Source organism: Lissotriton vulgaris, chromosome 7 (genome assembly GCF_964263255.1).
Source record: "Lissotriton vulgaris chromosome 7, aLisVul1.2, whole genome shotgun sequence".
In the NCBI taxonomy this organism is placed as follows: Eukaryota; Metazoa; Chordata; class Amphibia; order Caudata; family Salamandridae; genus Lissotriton; species Lissotriton vulgaris.
In genome coordinates, this window is record NC_141695.1 from 1,197,209,729 (window position 1) to 1,197,225,775 (window position 16,047).

Below are 16,047 nucleotides of genomic sequence, written 5' to 3' on the forward strand. Positions count from 1 at the left end.
AGTCCTTCTGACACACAACAACCTCCTCCAAACACGAAGCGGCTCCCCCTCTAAATAAGCATTTATTGAACCAGCATCATTCTAGTGTTAAATATAAGCACTAACAGAGTAAAAGGATGTTAGAATTCTACCATCATGCTAAAACAATGAATACAGGCAAGTATATAAAATACATGACAGTAAAAATGTTTACTCCTACGATGCTTCCCTAACTAGATGTACCTGAATGTACCTAGCATGTATGCGGGTGTAAAGCCAAGAATCCCTCTAGGATAAAGTCAACCCCATTACCTGAAGTGACAGATTGTGGGACCATATCTTGGTCTCGAGATAGACACCCACAGGAGATGTTAGATAACTGCGAGCTGGAGTGTCTACGTGCATGAACCTCAGCGTCTCGCATCAGTGTGTCGGCGTCCTTTTCTCCTCTGACTATCTCAGCAAGAGATGATTTATACATACCCAAAGTGGTACCCCCTGGGGATATACCTTGCTGTGTCATGTCGGACTAGGCTAATGGAAGGAATGACCCTTGTACTTAGTTATTATGCAGGAGATGGTAAGCCTGCTGTCCTGCTGTGATTCCAAGAATGCTCATGCATAATGAATGAGCCTTAAGCCTTTTGGAGAAAACCCCATGTCATCTCGGGACATTAGCGTGACTAGGTATAAGGTCAGTACTAAGAACAGTTATGTAGTGTAATGGTAGGGAGAATATAGATGAATGGGTATGTGATTATTACCTGAGGCTATATTGTGGTACCTACATGGAACATAATACCACAAAATTCCACATCATGCCACAAAATTACACAGCACACCACATAAGTAAACTCCACTACATGCCGATCCACCACAAGAAAAATACCATTCCACATAATTACACTCCATGACACACAATCCCACTCCTCATAATTTCAGTACACTCAATACCATATAATTACTATTCACATTACTCTCCTCTACACCCTACTACATTATTCCACTCCACAAATCCCTCCAATTCTTCAACTAACAATTTCAATCCAACCCAAATAATTCTACTCCACATCATATACATCCACTCCACTCCTAACACAAAACACACGAGTAAAAGACATTGGGGGTTCAATATGATGGTGGGCGGCCATCAGTCCGCCCGCCATTATGACGGTTTTGGGTCTGCCCGCCAGACGTGCGGTGGTCCCACCAGTGCAATTAGGATGCGCCCGCCATACTGGCGGGCGCATCCTTTCCTTTTAACATTGCAAACGGTGCTGCTGGCTGTAGCGCCGTCCGCAATGTCAAAGGAGCATGCACAGCATTTCCCTGCACCACATGGGAGGCACCATGCGGTGCCTGCCACTTGGTGCATGGAACTGCAGGGGGGTACCATGGGTACCCCCCAGTGCACACCCCCTCCTCACACAGAGGGGGCCCGCAATGGCCCCCCAAAAGCCAGTCTCCGCCTGTCTTTTTTTGAGGCGGGATATCCGCCGCAAAAATACAGGCGGATGTGCATTTCCCTAATCACTAAGGCGGTGCCTGCATGGCAATGCTGCAATGTTGCCCTGGTTACGGGTTCCGCCAGGCGTGCAGAAAAGGATCGCCTTGCGGGACCATGGCGGACAGACTTTCCGTCAGCAAGAAACCATTGTGATTCCCACCGCCATCCTAATTTGGCGGTGGGAATTTGCAGCATTATGGTGGAAGGACCGCCGGCCTGGCGGTGGTGGTCTTTCCGCCATCATAATGAGCCCCATTGTCATTTACGATGTCATAGCTCTAACTCTCAGAAATGCTAGACCTATTGCATTGCAAATGCTTGTTTCAAGAGTACGGACGTAGCAAATAAGACACATGTGAGGTATGAGAAAGGAGCTGTTTTCTGGCCCCAGAAATGTTTATTTTTTATACAAAAAAGCTAATAAAAAAACATAAACAGTGAACATTAGACGTCCTTCGCATGTTGGGACCAGTAGCGTCGTGTCCTGGAGAACGTGGGCTAAACTAAAAGCTGGTGAGCTGGGAGGGGGGGTCCATGCTTCTGTGCGGGGATATGGTTGGGCAGCATGGGGAAGTCAGCCCCTAATTGTTGCAGAGGTTGTTATTGCAGCAGGTCACCTTTACCAGGTTGTTCTTTGATTCTCTCTGGCAAGCGGCCGCTGTGTTGCACTTGCGATGCATGACTGCAGAAGGAAAAGGGAAGAAGAAAGGAACGGTTTAAGGATTTCATTTTAAATGCGCCGAGTATTGTCCTGACACTGGCTTCAGCGTATCAGAGCCAGAGTTTGGCAGCCATTTGTGAGAGGATGAATGAGTCTGAGGGCGAAATGGGGAATATTTCCTTGGGTGAGGCCTGACATGGTGGCCATCGGTGCCACAGTGATAGTGAATGTTAGGGCTGGTGAGATGTGAATGTTACTGCAGGTGATGTTCATAGCTGCCAGGTTCCCTGGTCCCTGCATGATATGCTGCTCCAGCCTAGGGGGTTTTCCGTTCATTCTGGGATTTGAAGTCCTGTTTTATAATGGAATAAAAAAGACTACAAGACCCTGGACTAGAGCAGCACATGGGAATCTTGGCAGGGCTGGATGCTCCTGAGGGTGAGATGGCGAATATTACTGAGGGTGAGATTGTCGAATAATATTGAGGGTGAGATGGCGAATATTACTGAGAGTGAGGTGTGACATGGTCAATGTTAGCATCAGAGATAGTCAATGTTACGACGGGTGAGATGGTGATGTGAATGCCACTGGTGGTCAGAGGGTAATTGATACTGTTGTTAGAGGTCTGTCCTAGTAAATGTTTCTGCCATAGAGAGGGTGACGCGGGTGAGATCTTGAATATTGCAGAGGGTGAGGCCTGACATGCTGAATGTTGCAATCAGACTGAGTGAATGTGGGTGAGATGGGAAACGATCCTAGGGCTGAGGCTCGAAGGGTAAATTTCTCTGCCTTGGAGATGGCGAAGGTTACAGCTGGTGCGGCGGTGACTGATTCACAAGGTGAGATGTTGAGTGTCGATGTTGAGTGTCACTGCTGGTGAGACTGCGATGTCATTACGGGTGAGGTCTGAGATGGCGAATGTCACGCCTGGCTACTCATTACTCACCAGCTCCACCGATGGTCCCGAATTCATCCCCAGGCTCTGGGTCGGTGGACGCCATGTAGGCCTTCCTTTGTGCCCGCTGGCACACTTCTCCCACTTTGCAGGTCACTATCTTCTTCTTCAGACATTCAGGTGGGGTAATACACTCGTAGCACTGCAGTCCTGCGTAGGAGCATGAAAGAGATGGGTTCATCACTACCAGGAGACCTGATGTCACCAGCCCTTCCCCAGAACAGGTGTGACCTCCAGTCGGCCAGGCCACCCCTTCTTCAGGACCTGACTCCGCCACCCCCAGGCCTGGCCACCCCTGGGTCTACTACTCCCAGCTTTGGGCCTCCTACTCCCTCCCACCTGAAACTGGTGCAACTTCACCCGTGCCTGGCACTGCCACCCTCCTCTGGCACGATATGGCCTCCAGTTGGCATCCTAAATACCATCCTTTGACTTGAATGGCCACCCTTGGGCCTGGTTCTAAAGCTTCCCTTCCTGGTACATCCTGAATTATTGGGTGCAGTCGTGGACTCACTGCTCTCTCCCCCAGCCTTTAAAGTGGCTGTGGGGTGGAGAGTTACTGATCTTACCAACATTAAATCACAGCAGGAGAGATTCATTGGAGACTGCTGCACTTAAATTGCATTGAGGTGTTAAGTAGGCGCTTTTGCATTTAAAGGGCATTGAGAAGTTTATCGTTGGAGGATACTCCTGAATTTAAGATAACCAATAAGACTGACATTTGCATGAAGTGCTACTGACTTTACCAATTCTTGTTGCTGTGCTAGGGAGCAAGCACAAACAAAAAAAACTGAAAAACGAATGCTACAGAAAAAAAGGTTGCTTGGTTTTTCAAGCATTCACTTTTCAGATGCTGTTACCAGTGCTTGCTCGCCTCTGCTGCTGGGCTGCTCACTGCCTGTTGAACAGTCCCTCGTGTATTGTAATGGAGGTGCCAGGGTGCACTCAAACACCAGAAGATTAGCAAGATGCTGTGTAGCATGGGCAAACATACAAAAAAGGTGCAATAATGCTGCTGTCATTTGTGGGCGTCATTTGTAGGCACCCGCGTGAGCGATGGCATATGTCATTGCACATGTGCACCAACAACATGAAGCAGGCACGATTTTTTTTCCTCTGATCCAACATGGTTTGTCAAGTAGAGGAGAAAAAATGAGCGCAAAGGAGGAGCAGGTTTGGGGAAGAAACAGGAGTGCGCTGGGGAGGGGAAAAGCTGCACGAGAGGGAGAGCAAAGGGGCCAAGGAAAAGAAGTGCACGAGCAAGAAAGTAACACAGTGAGTAGAGGAGGCAGAGAGTTTGGCGGGAGAGAAGTCCACAGGAGAGAGCTTGCAACACAAGGGAGGAAGCATCATGGAGCACAGCAGGGGTATTTGGTGAGGGGAGGAGCACACGAGGGAGAGAAATGGAGAGCACGTGCACTCTCACTGAGTGCTTAACGAAGAAGAGAAATGTAGTTCCCTAGAAGTTAGTGGTGGAAGGATAGAAGCCAGCCAATCAGAGAGAGGGTAAAGAAGCTATGCTCCAGGGGCGTGACAAACACAAGATGGACAGGCTGGGGCAAAGAAAGCCACTGAATAAGAAGGCAAGAATAGGAAAGAAACAATATATTCAACCACTGGTCATCAGTGAGCGGGCTTGCTGCCCCTGTAAGAGATGGGCAAGCCCATAATGAGTTCACAATAGGTCTTTTGCAAACAGACAGTTTGCGCAGTCTAGTAGGCTCAACCAGGAGAGGCTACTCCATTAGGACGGAAGAGCGTTGTCCCACTGCCAAAAATGCGCCCCAGGAAAGCCCCAGAAATAAAAAATGAAATGATAATAATCTTAATTTATTACCATTTTATTTTGTATCCACCTGTCCCGAAACCGAGTGTCAGGACGGAGCGGGCCATTGCTGCAGCATGGAAGATTGGTGGGCTGGCTGTGCACTTGGTTTTGCCAGACAGCAACAGCCAGCCAGACATGCACATTTTAAACCTCTCTAACCCAGCTGTCTTAGACAGTTGGTTTAGAGAAAGCACGGACCTCCATTGCTCTAGAGAGCATTGAGAGAGCCCTTTCCCTCCAATCCTGGTGGTGAGCTAAAGCTGGTTTCCAGCATGAGAGGAGCACCAGGATTGGTTAGGAGGATTTGTTGGAGCCTGGAGGAGACAGAGAACAGGACAGGAGCGAGGAGAACATCAGACGTCGTGCAGCAAGCAAGGTAAGGTGGTTCTTTCTTTTTTGTACACTTGCCACTCACCTGCATGCATGCACGTACCAACCATACATTTGCCTGACCCCACCCACTCTGCTAACGTGCCAGCCACCACTGGGCTCAAATTAAAAATGGTGACACTGAAATGTGATTGAAAATGGTGCAAACCAATAGCTGGAGGTTCCAGAGCAGAAGAAGTCAACAGCCAAGGAGGGTGACCCAAAGCAGCTTATTCCATGTTTTTTCGTTTGAGAAATTGAGTACAGAATAAAATATGTTTGCCATGAACGGCGCAAAAGCCTTACACGTCAATCCTAGCAAGGACAAAAAGTGTAAATTCACTGGGCCTTACAACATTTAATTAGGGTTGTGCTCACTGCATGTTTCATTATACCCTATGATGTCAGTGGTTGCATTAGGGGGTCACTGACGGGACACAGCCTGTTGAGGGTTGGGCAGACGACCCCATTTCCTAACTGAATAACGAAGGAGAGGGCACCAGCCCCTGCCAGGCTTGGGAAGAAGCACGGTGATTGGCTAGGTCTTCCCATACCAGGGACCCTGAGCAGTGCAAAATTAACAGAAGGGGAAATTGACGTAATGTTGTTAGAGGTGAGTCTTTGTTCCCTCCTATGTTAAGTCAATGAGCAGGAAGAGAGGAAAGGAGAAAAACAATGTGACAGTGGGACTAAAGGAGGAGGCAGAAATAGGGTGGTAGGAAGGAAGAACAGAGACAGAGGGAAGGGAAAGAATGAGAAATGTCAAAGGAAAGGAGCAGAGTTCCAAGGGTAAGGGGAGCGGGATGAAAAACAAGGAATGAGGAGGAAGAGAGAGCTGACGAATGAGGATTTCAACTTGGCCCAAGTCAGATTTGGCTAACACATCCAGTCCTAGATTTCCTTTGCATTCAGGTATTTGAGGTTTTGCATTTTCACTTGAACATACAACACTACACGCAACAGAAAGCAAACAAAACTAGAGGCTATAAACTTCCACCACCTGGCAGGAACAACTGAAACGATCCTGCCAAGTAGCCAGAGATAAGATGTTATACATTGCAGGGAAGTAGTGGAGTACCTGCTTCAACCCATTGTATGGTGCAAATAAATGACCATCCGCCACCTGGTACACTCACCGGATTTAGCTTGATCTGATTCAGCATCTGTGGAAAGAAGAAGAAAAAAGATATATTACAAGACAACCTGCCTCCAAAGTTATCCCTCACTACTTTACAAAACCTGTACACATGCACTTCACAAGTTTTTATGGGCCCTTGAGTTAAACACATCTTGCTAGGTCCCACACGTCTAACAACTATTCCTAAATCACATCCCCCCCCCCTCCGTGAAAGACAAAACAAGCAGCTACGACATCTGACGCCATCTTGTGATTCTAGCCTTGCTGGCTGCGCTGCCTCAATATTAACAACTGCTCTTTGAAATCTATAAATAGATTTTCCATCAAGGGAGCCATGAATGAGATCCAGGAACAACGCCTCCTTTGCCCTCATTCTGACGGGCCTCGTTGCAAAGTAATTGTTATAATAATTTGCTCCTGTAGCCTGGGCTTTAGGTGGGCTGGGTCCTGCCAGGGCTCAGTACCGCTATTTCTGAGGCAGGTGCTTTAGACGGATCCCTATTGGGCTCCCCATTTTTACTCTCAGCCTCAGGGCGAAAAAATAAATCTTAACCCTGGCCAGAGGCGCAACTAGAGCCCAATTTCGAGGTGGGGTGGGGGGCAGAGGCTCAACCAGAGTCAAATTTCGGGGGGGGGGTGGGGGGGGGCTAAGAAAACATTTCGTGGGGGCTGAATCTTTAGGCAATCTGCAGAGTCGAGCTGCTGGGGCTCTTAAAAGGGGCGAAACAACAAAACAACAAATCCCCATTAACATGCACAAGGTCTTTTAACCCCTTAAGTGCTGATGACGGAACCGCTCCGTCATCAGCTGCGGTGGCGCTGTGCTGATGACGGAGCGGTTCCATCATAGCCCGCCCGCCGCTCATGTGCGGCGCGAATTCCATGCCTGCGCTGAGCGTTCTATTGAGCGGGCGGGGCCATGACAGAACCGCTCCGTCATAAGCATAGCGCAACCGACGCTGGTGACGGAGCGGTTCCATCACCAGGATGCGCCCGCCGCTCTTCCGCCACGCCCCCTTAGCACTGTGGCGGAATAACCGCCGCAGTGAAGGGGTTAAAGACCTGTGAGTGCTCGGGTGCGGCTGTGAGCGGCCCGTGAAGTGTCTCATGGCTGCCACAAATGACGGGGGGGGGGGCTGAAGCCCTTTGAGGCCAATGGGTGTTGGGCGCCTGGGTGGGGGCTAAGAAAAAATGTCAGGTGGGGCTAATTCTTCCAGCAGTAGGAAGTGTGGAGATGCAGAGGCTCTAAGAAGGGGTGACAAAATGACAAAGCCTCATTAACATGCAAATGGTATTTTAAAGGCCTGTGAAATACTTGGGGGCGGCTGTCTATGTGCCCGGGAAACTGTATCAGCCCTTGCTCCCACACATGACATGGAGAGGGTGGTGAGGCTAAAGCCGTTTGAGCCCAATGGGCGTTGCGCGCCTGACTCTGGGGCAGTACCACCCTTCACTACCTGTGACTTCAGCCAGGATCGATATAGCTCTTTCAGTTTCATCATGTCAGAACTGAAGCATTTTCAATATTATATTCAACGCAGCTGTAGTTGTTGCTTATATATCTCGTGCAGCTGCCAACCACTGGCAAAGCCAACAGTCCTGACTTCTTGTAGGTGTAATATTACTTGTTGTATTGTATATCTGGATGCAGTGACAGAAGCAGCAAAATACCAGTCAGGCAGCACACTTTTCTAAGCACAAATTTTTAGCTTCCATGTTTTTGATCCACACCCTCAATTATATCGGTCACGCCCTTTTGAGATACTCCACCCCCCAGAGACCCCGCCCCTAGTTTTTTTAATCCACTTAAAGCCCTGCCTGTAGCCCTGAAGAGTTGCACGTTCGTTTTGAAAGGCCATGGCACAGATGCATTTTCTAAAAGTGCTTTACAAAAAGTGCGCAAAAGGGATTTTCTCTTTTTGAGACATTGCAAACCTTGATGGCTTTTGTGCAGTGAAAATATTATATCACTGTGCACTTGCAGGCTTAGCACAGGCACAACAGTGCATGCACCCTTCGTGCACAGAGCAATGAGTGCATTCACACACACACACACAGACCCCCAGTTACAGTATCAACCCAGTACCACCACATTGTGTCGCATTAGAAAAATGCATTTAAATCGACACAACAGTGCAGTCACAACAGTGTTCAGGTCATAGTGCCTGTTGTTATCCATGAGCATTCTGTAGCAACACCAAACAGAGGAGCACAAGAGAGGCTAGTGAATGCCCACACATCAAACACTACCACTTGTAATGCGACTACAACTGGGCCAAAAATGTGGTCCCAATGACGTAACAAGCTTAGCTAGAGTACTCAGCATATGGATGCTGAAATGTGCACCTGTGCCCTGGAGTGTTCCATGTTGAGAAGGGGGTTCTGACAACACGAGCCCCGGCCTTACCTGTGCTTTAAAACTAAAACTAAAAGCTCTGGGCTGTGCTGAGCAGCCTCGCTTTGGCTGATTTTTGTGACACAGTAGGGCTGTGAAACTGCACCAACTGGGCTAGGAGTTATCGGGAGGGATTCTAGGCCACATGTATTAGGCACACCCTCAATCACAGAGGCTGTTTGTTATATGTGACTCTTAGTTCTGCTTCTTAGACCACACCCACTTCAGAGACGCCCCTCGCCATTTCCAGCCACGTAAAGCACTAGCCGAACGCATGGCCGACCTTTGGCACGTGCCACCTAGGCGCCACGTAGGGCGTAGACCTCCAGAGGAGAGCTGGAGTTCCCTGCGGCAGTCTCCCTTTGATGACTTTGACACAGATCTGACTATGATACTGTAGTAGGGTTAATGTTCCTGTTCTTTCTGTGCTCTTTCTTTCCCCTTGCTGTTCAGCCTGAGTGTGTGTAGAATGTTGATTATGTCATGGAATGTGGAATGTCTGATGTGAGTGAGCTGGTGTCAGCAGGCTGAGCAGCTAGGAGGATGCTCCTGGTGGGGCATACATACAGGCCTACTTACCATCTTGGCTACAACTAAATACTTCTGTAACCTGTACCTGAATAAAGCTTCCACTTGGAATCACTACCTGGCTTCCTGTGGACTTACATACTACGACAGATACCTCCAGGGGTACGTGGAATCTCATCATTTACAGTCTTCAAAAAAGAAGTAAAGATACTCCTAATGAACAAATTCACTCCCTAAGACTTGATTCTAGGCAGACATCGAGTCATCTATGCGAACCTCGTATCACTGCATACCTTGGAAGGATAATATTATTTGTATGTTTATTACCACAACCACTTAATATTCAATAACCGTATATAGTGGAATGTTCTTTTGCCCTCTGGGATCATCATGTGTTGTCTACGGGTCACCTATGTTACCCATTTATTATATATCTGTCTTGTACGTAATGACGAATACCTAATGCCTTATACTACCTCATATCTTTATGTTTTATAACTGTTTACTGTAAAACGCTCTGATACCGTTGTGGGTCACGTTTGCGCTATATAAAACCTTATAAATAAATAAATAAATAAATATGTTACTGAAACACTGACCAGAGGGGATTCCTGGGGTGATTTAGGTAACATAAAAGAACCTGGCTTTATGTTCTTGAGTGGACTTTACATTTCACTTAGGAGGTTTCAAGGCCTCTTCAGGTATCAGGAAGAAAGAACCTTCAGAGGAATACCAAGGGGCAGATTTACAAGAATGTGCAGCAGCGCGGCACCGCAAGGACTTTGGCTGCACCACGCTGCAGCACTTTCAGAGCACAGGAATGTGACATATTTACAATACTGTCGCATTCCTGTGTTCTTCCCTGCGCTGGCGCACAAACAGCTGCCATGTGCAGGTGCAGGCATTGTGCTGGCCTGGTGTTAATGCACAGAGGCGAAAATTAGCTGGTGCTGGCCTCCCAGGGCTCTTCCTTTCTAAACAGGTTGAGCATGCTTGGTTGATGTAAAATAGTAGTGGTTTCGAACACGGGTAGTTTTGATAAATATATTTCATAGGAGGGGTTGGCAAGCCCTGGTCCATTGAAAAGGCACCAAAAAAAATATGTAAAGGAATGTAGTCCTTACTTAATTTGTGCCGGTGGTCACCAGTGGGCTCTACCAGCACTTATTTCTGGGGACCAAGAATTTCCATTCTCTCTCACTGTCCTGGTCCATACTGATGGTCCCTTAGTTCACAGATTAGCAGGACATACAGAGCAATCTTTTTCGAGTTTCACAAAGATGGAGGCAATACAAGAAGGGCTGTGGAGCAAAACTTGGACACCAGCACTTATTGTTTTACATATTAAGCACAGTTAAGTATCATTTATTAATAGGTCGCGAAGCTGATGAAGTTTAATATACTTGCGAAGTTGAGGGGTCTACAATTTCACAAAGCAATGGACCTGTAATATGGAAGTGGCCCCATGTGTTTAGATTCAGGGAGTGCAGAGGCAAGCTGCCTTCTACAAACAACACTTACCCACCTTCATTCCAGTCGCTTGCCCCTCCTTGCCCCACAATGTAGGAGACCTACTCACCTTGGAAGAAAAAGACTGCAGCTACCACGCAGATCAGCAGGGCCCTCATTTTGTCGTCAGTCCTAGAAGGGAGTAGGTAGAAGCTGGTGTTAGGGCCTGAGTTACTAGAATATCATCATTAGAAAAAGATTTGACAACGCAAGGAACTTCCCCAGTACTAAATTTGTGCTTTTATTTGCAGGTGGTGGGCACCGGCCGTGGCCCTTCATTGTGGGCAGCAGGGTTCCTCAGTCCCCCCCACCTCCGTTTCCAAAGAATGATTTGTGTCTGTCAGTCTGAGCAAAGGTCAACCTGACACACTCTCACCATGTCAGGGTCAGGCAGTCAAGTGCTTTACATGCGCCTGAAAACCTGAGCCATCCTTTGCTGGACTGAAGATTTCACAGCACTTAGTGCAGTGACCTTATCAGTCCAGCAAAGCCCTGTGAGGTCCTCCCCATCCGGATGAGAGGGAGCATCACATGCAGTCAGTCCTTAGTGCATCAGGTTTAAGTGCTGAAGTGCCCAGGGATGACTGTCTATCAATGACCCCTCGTCACAGAGTGGAGTGGGGTCAGAAAATATCACTGACTCCACCCCAGTATGTAAGGGAATGTCCTCCCCTCCTAAGGCTGACCCAATACAATGTTAACCAATAAGAGGAGGCGGCGGATCTTCTATGTTCCCCTTCCCTCCTTTATGCCTCCAGCGCCTTACGGTGCATTCTTACTCTCCCGCCTCCCCTTGCTATTGCCGTTGTCTTCGCCGCAGCCCGGTAAGTGCTTTTTGAATGTTTGGGTGTAAGCGTGTATCTAGGAATGTATGTGTATTTGTGCATTAGTGAATGGGTGTGAGCAAGTGTGTCCTTGTGTGTGCTGTTGACTGGGGTGTGTGAGTGTGTGTGTTTGTGAACAGATGACTTTGAGTGAGTGTGCTTGTGCGTGACTGCGTGTGAGTAGGTGTGCTGGTGACTGGATGGATGTCAGAGGGTGTGCGTGCTGGTGAGTGGACTAATGTCAGAGAGCGTGGGCGCTGGTGAATGGATGGATGTCAGACAGTGTGAGGCTGGTGAGTGAATGGATCTCAAATAGTGTGTGGCTGGTGAATGCATGGATGTCAGAGAGTGTACACGCTGGTGAGTGGGTGAATGTCAAAGAGTGTGCGCGCTGATGAGTGGATGGATGGGAGAGTGTGCACGCTGGTGAGTGTCATGGGTGTCAGAGAGTGTGCACGCTGGTGAGTGGATGGATATCAGAGAGTGTGCGCGCACTGGTGAGTGGATGGGTGTCAGAGAGTGTGCACGCTGGTGAGAGGATGGATATCAGAGAGTGTGCGCGCACTGGTGAGTGGATGGGTGTCTGAGAGAGTGTGCGCGCTGGTGAGTGGATTGGTGTAAGAGAGTGTGCGCGCTGGTGAGTGGATGGATATCAGAGAGTGTGCACGCTGGTGAGTGGATGGGTGTCAGAGAGTGCGCACTGGTGAGTGGATACGTGAAAGTGGGTATGCTCATGTATGCCCGCCTCTGCTCACCCCACTATTCATAACAATGACGAGCCGTAAGTGACAAGCACACCTTCTGGGGACGAATCACCTTTCATCATCAGAGCAAGAATGAGAATGGCCGAAAAGCAGAAATAAGGAGAAGAAAGACAGGACACAGTGGCAAAGGGAGAAAGTGCGGACTAAGAGTCAATGAGTGTGGAGCGGTGAAAGAAAGAGGAATGCAGTGGACGCAAGACTGGACAGCAATAATATTCAGCAACCTCGGTATTTTGCGGAACGGCGCCCAAAAATCTCTGGCCCCCTGCGCTTCCCTTTTTATAAATGAATCAAGAATTATCATGGGTTGGGGGGGGGGGCATTCTGCAGCATGCATAACAGGAACAAATGTCTTGGGGAATTTTCCCGCCACACCCCAACAGTCATTGGCCAGGAGTTCCTGTGAGAGTTAAGGCCGTCTTTTGCCTGAGAGCGATAGACACTTGGCAGTCTGGAGCTGTCTTCACCCGAGAGCAATGTGCCCTGCTCTCACGGTTGGGAGGGGCATGCTGTCTCACATGACATCGCCGTGATGTCTCTTTGGTGCACAAAATAACTCTTACATGAGAGGTAAGGTGATCTTGAGTGCAGGTCTATTTTTTTCAGAAACGGTAGTTGTTTTATGTATCTGCAAATGTGTTCGGGGTTCCGAGCCTTTAGCCGGAGTCGGACCATTTAATACTTGAAGGTTGGGTTTGTGTGTGTGGGGTGGGGGGGGGAGGGGGGGCGAGGTCAGTGGAAAGGCAGAGGGGTGTGACCACCAGATATATATACTACGGGGTAATTTTTCACTTACATCAGAGAGTCAGAGTCTCAGGTTCATGTGTATGGTCAGATATGCAGACTGTCTCTATCATGAGATGCAGGCTGTCTCTATCTTGAGACACAGGCTGTCTCTATCATGAGAGAGTTCGGATGTCTCCTCCCTCAGCCGACAGGGATGGGTTGCCTCTGCCGTGGGCAGATCAGAATGTCCTTTCTTGGAATGCTAATTCGGGCTGTCTCCACCCTGGCAGGGTCAGGCTACGTCATCCCAGTGAGAGGCGGGCTGTCTCTTTTCTGCAAGGGTAACACTGTTTCTTGCATGAGACTATTGTGCTGTCCCCTCTCTGGGCTGGGATGTCAAGGTTGTTTCTTCCAGGGCTGGACAGCCAGATTGTTTCGTGCACTCTTAGCCTTAGGTTAGTAGTGTCAGGCTGTCTCTGGCACCGTCAGGGTCTAACCTAGGACTAAATGGGTCAAACTCCCTCTGCTCCTAAATGAGGCTGCCTCGTACTTGGGTGGAGTGCCAGGCTGCCTCTCTGCTCAGGTTGACCTGGGAGGGTGAACCTGCACCCTGCATTGAAAAAGTAGTCTTTCTTTGCCTTGGAGGGTCAGGCTGTCTCTTCCAGCTTTGATGGGTGCGCCGGGGCTAAGGGGCATTAAGCTGTCTGTGCTGGAGACGCTCAAGGATGTTTGTTTCTCAAACTCACCGTGAGGGTTTAGCTGTTTGTGTTCGTCTTTACCAGGGGATAAGGCCTTCTCTTACCTCCCAGGGTCAGGCTCTTTACCAGGGAGGGTCAGGCTGTCTCTTACCTCCCAGAGTCAGGCTCTCTTTAGCAGAGAGGGTCAGGCTGTCTCTTACCTCTCAGTGCCAGGTTCTTTACCAGGGAGGGTCAGGCCTTCTCTTACCTCCCAGGGTCAGGCTCTTTACCAGGGAGGGTCAGGCTGTCTCTTACCTCCCAGAGTCAGGCTCTCTTTAGCAGAGAGGGTCAGGCCTTCTCTTACCTCCCAGGGTCAGGCTCTTTACCAGGGAGGGTCAGGCTGTCTCTTACCTCCCAGGGTCAGGCTCTTTACCAGGGAGGGTCAGGCTGTCTCTTACCTCCCAGGGTCAGGCTCTTTACCAGGGAGGGTCAGGCTGTCTCTTACCTCCCAGGGTCAGGCTCTTTACCAGGGAGGGTCAGGCTGTCTCTTACCTCCCAGAGTCAGGCTCTCTTTAGCAGAGAGGGTCAGGCTGTCTCTTACCTCTCAGTGCCAGGTTCTTTACCAGGGAGGGTCAGGCCTTCTCTTACCTCCCAGGGTCAGGCTCTTTACCAGGGAGGGTCAGGCTGTCTCTTACCTCCCAGGGTCAGGCTCTTTACCAGGGAGGGTCAGGCTGTCTCTTACCTCCCAGGGTCAGGCTCTTTACCAGCGAGGGTCAGGCTGTCTCTTACCTCCCAGAGTCAGGCTCTTTACCAGCGAGGGTCAGGCTGTCTCTTACCTCCCAGAGTCAGGCTCTCTTTAGCAGAGAGGGTCAGGCTGTCTCTTACCTCTCAGTGCCAGGTTCTTTACCAGGGAGGGTCAGGCTGTCTCTTACATAGCAGGGTCAGGCTCTTTACCAGGGAGGGCCAGGCTGTCTCTTACTACCCAGGGTCAGGCTCTTTACCAGGGAGGGTCAGGCTGTCTCTTACCACCCAGGGTCAGGCTCTTTACCAGGGAGGGTCAGGCTGTCTCTTACCTCTCAGTGCCAGGTTCTTTTTCCAGGGAAGGTCGGCTGCCTCTTACATCCCAGGGTCAGGCTGTCTCTTACCTCCCAAGGTCAGACTCTCATTACCAGAGAAGGTGAGGCTGCCTCTTACCTCCCAGGGCCAGTCTCTCTTTACCAGGGTGGTCAGAATGTCTCTTAACTCCTTGGGCAGGCTCTCTTTACCATGGAGGGTCAGACTGTCTCTCAACTCCCAGGGTTGGGCTCTCTTTACCAGGGAGGGCCAGGCTGTCCCTTACCTACTCGGGTCGGTCTGTCTTTACCAGGGAGGGTTAGTCAGGCTGTCTCTTCCCTCCCAGGGTCTGGCTCTGTCTTGCCCGTTTGGGCTGTCCCAGGTACGGGTTGAGGCAGAAAACAATCCCAGGTACCAAAATGAAAGTGCTCCACATTTGTGAACTGGGTGGTGAAAACAGTGGCCCTTTGTAAACAGAGCGACTTATGCCTTTGTAAGGCTTTCTGTCTGAGAGGACTCTGGGTGGCGGCAGAGCTTGCTGCAGTGCGAGTGGTAACATTAGATACACAGGCGGCAGTGGCATTTATAATGCGCATCTCCTGTTAAAAAAATTAAACCACTGAAGCATCCCGAGGCTGCATGCAGTGAGATGATAGCATTCACCCCTGCGCCGTGCTGCCTGCTACTGCCGCCTAGCCTTTATTTAAAGATGTTTACAGCACCAGCCCACGACACTGGCAGACACACACAGTCACAAACCCCGCTCACACGCTGACCTCTCAGACTGAACATCCGGCCCTGTGCTGCCCCGATCAAGTCATTTATTATTACGTAGAGTAGGAGCGATAAAGTATATTACCTGTAAGATGTGCCTGTGCTGTTCTCTGGTTCCTGCGCTCAGGTGATGTTTGGTGCTCTCCTCTCCTTTATATAGTGAAGGCACTCCCTCCTTTCACCCACCGTTTCCCTCCCTTCATCCCACCTTCCTCCCCGCCCCGCCCTCCTCCAGACTTCAGTGTTTGTTTTTTGATGTTTGCGCTGCTGCCCTTGTCACACCCCCGCCCTGTGAGGGAAACCCACGCTACGCTGCTCGTCCTGTGCATGTTCAGGGTGTGGAGGAGGTATGCCGTGCTG

At 49.5% G+C, this 16,047-nt stretch overlaps 1 protein-coding gene across 1 annotated transcript; it reads right to left on the reverse strand.

Moving 5' to 3' along the window:
* Positions 1–1,847: 1,847 nt before the first annotated feature.
* Positions 1,848–15,816, reverse strand: LOC147703158 (uncharacterized). Its single transcript, XM_086931699.1, has 5 exons — positions 15,773–15,816; positions 10,940–11,001; positions 6,436–6,462; positions 3,094–3,252; positions 1,848–2,168 (listed from the first exon to the last, which is right to left on the reverse strand). Exons 2-5 carry the CDS (start codon positions 10,986–10,988, stop codon positions 2,068–2,070), a joined length of 336 nt encoding a protein of 111 aa, XP_086787825.1. The 5' UTR covers positions 10,989–11,001; positions 15,773–15,816; the 3' UTR covers positions 1,848–2,067.
* Between the last annotated feature and the right edge of the window lie 231 nt (positions 15,817–16,047).

Bases quoted from the DNA above. Each gene is read 5' to 3' on its own strand.
- LOC147703158 (XM_086931699.1), bottom strand. From the start codon at position 10,988: ATGAGGGCCCTGCTGATCTGCGTGGTAGCTGCAGTCTTTTTCTTCCAA. The intron at 6,463-10,939 runs GTGAGTAGGTCT...TTCTTTCCACAG, and splicing joins TGCAGTCTTTTTCTTCCAAG to ATGCTGAATCAGATCAAGCT. The intron at 2,169-3,093 runs GTGAGTAATGAG...TTCCTTCTGCAG, and splicing joins CGGGACCATCGGTGGAGCTG to TCATGCATCGCAAGTGCAAC.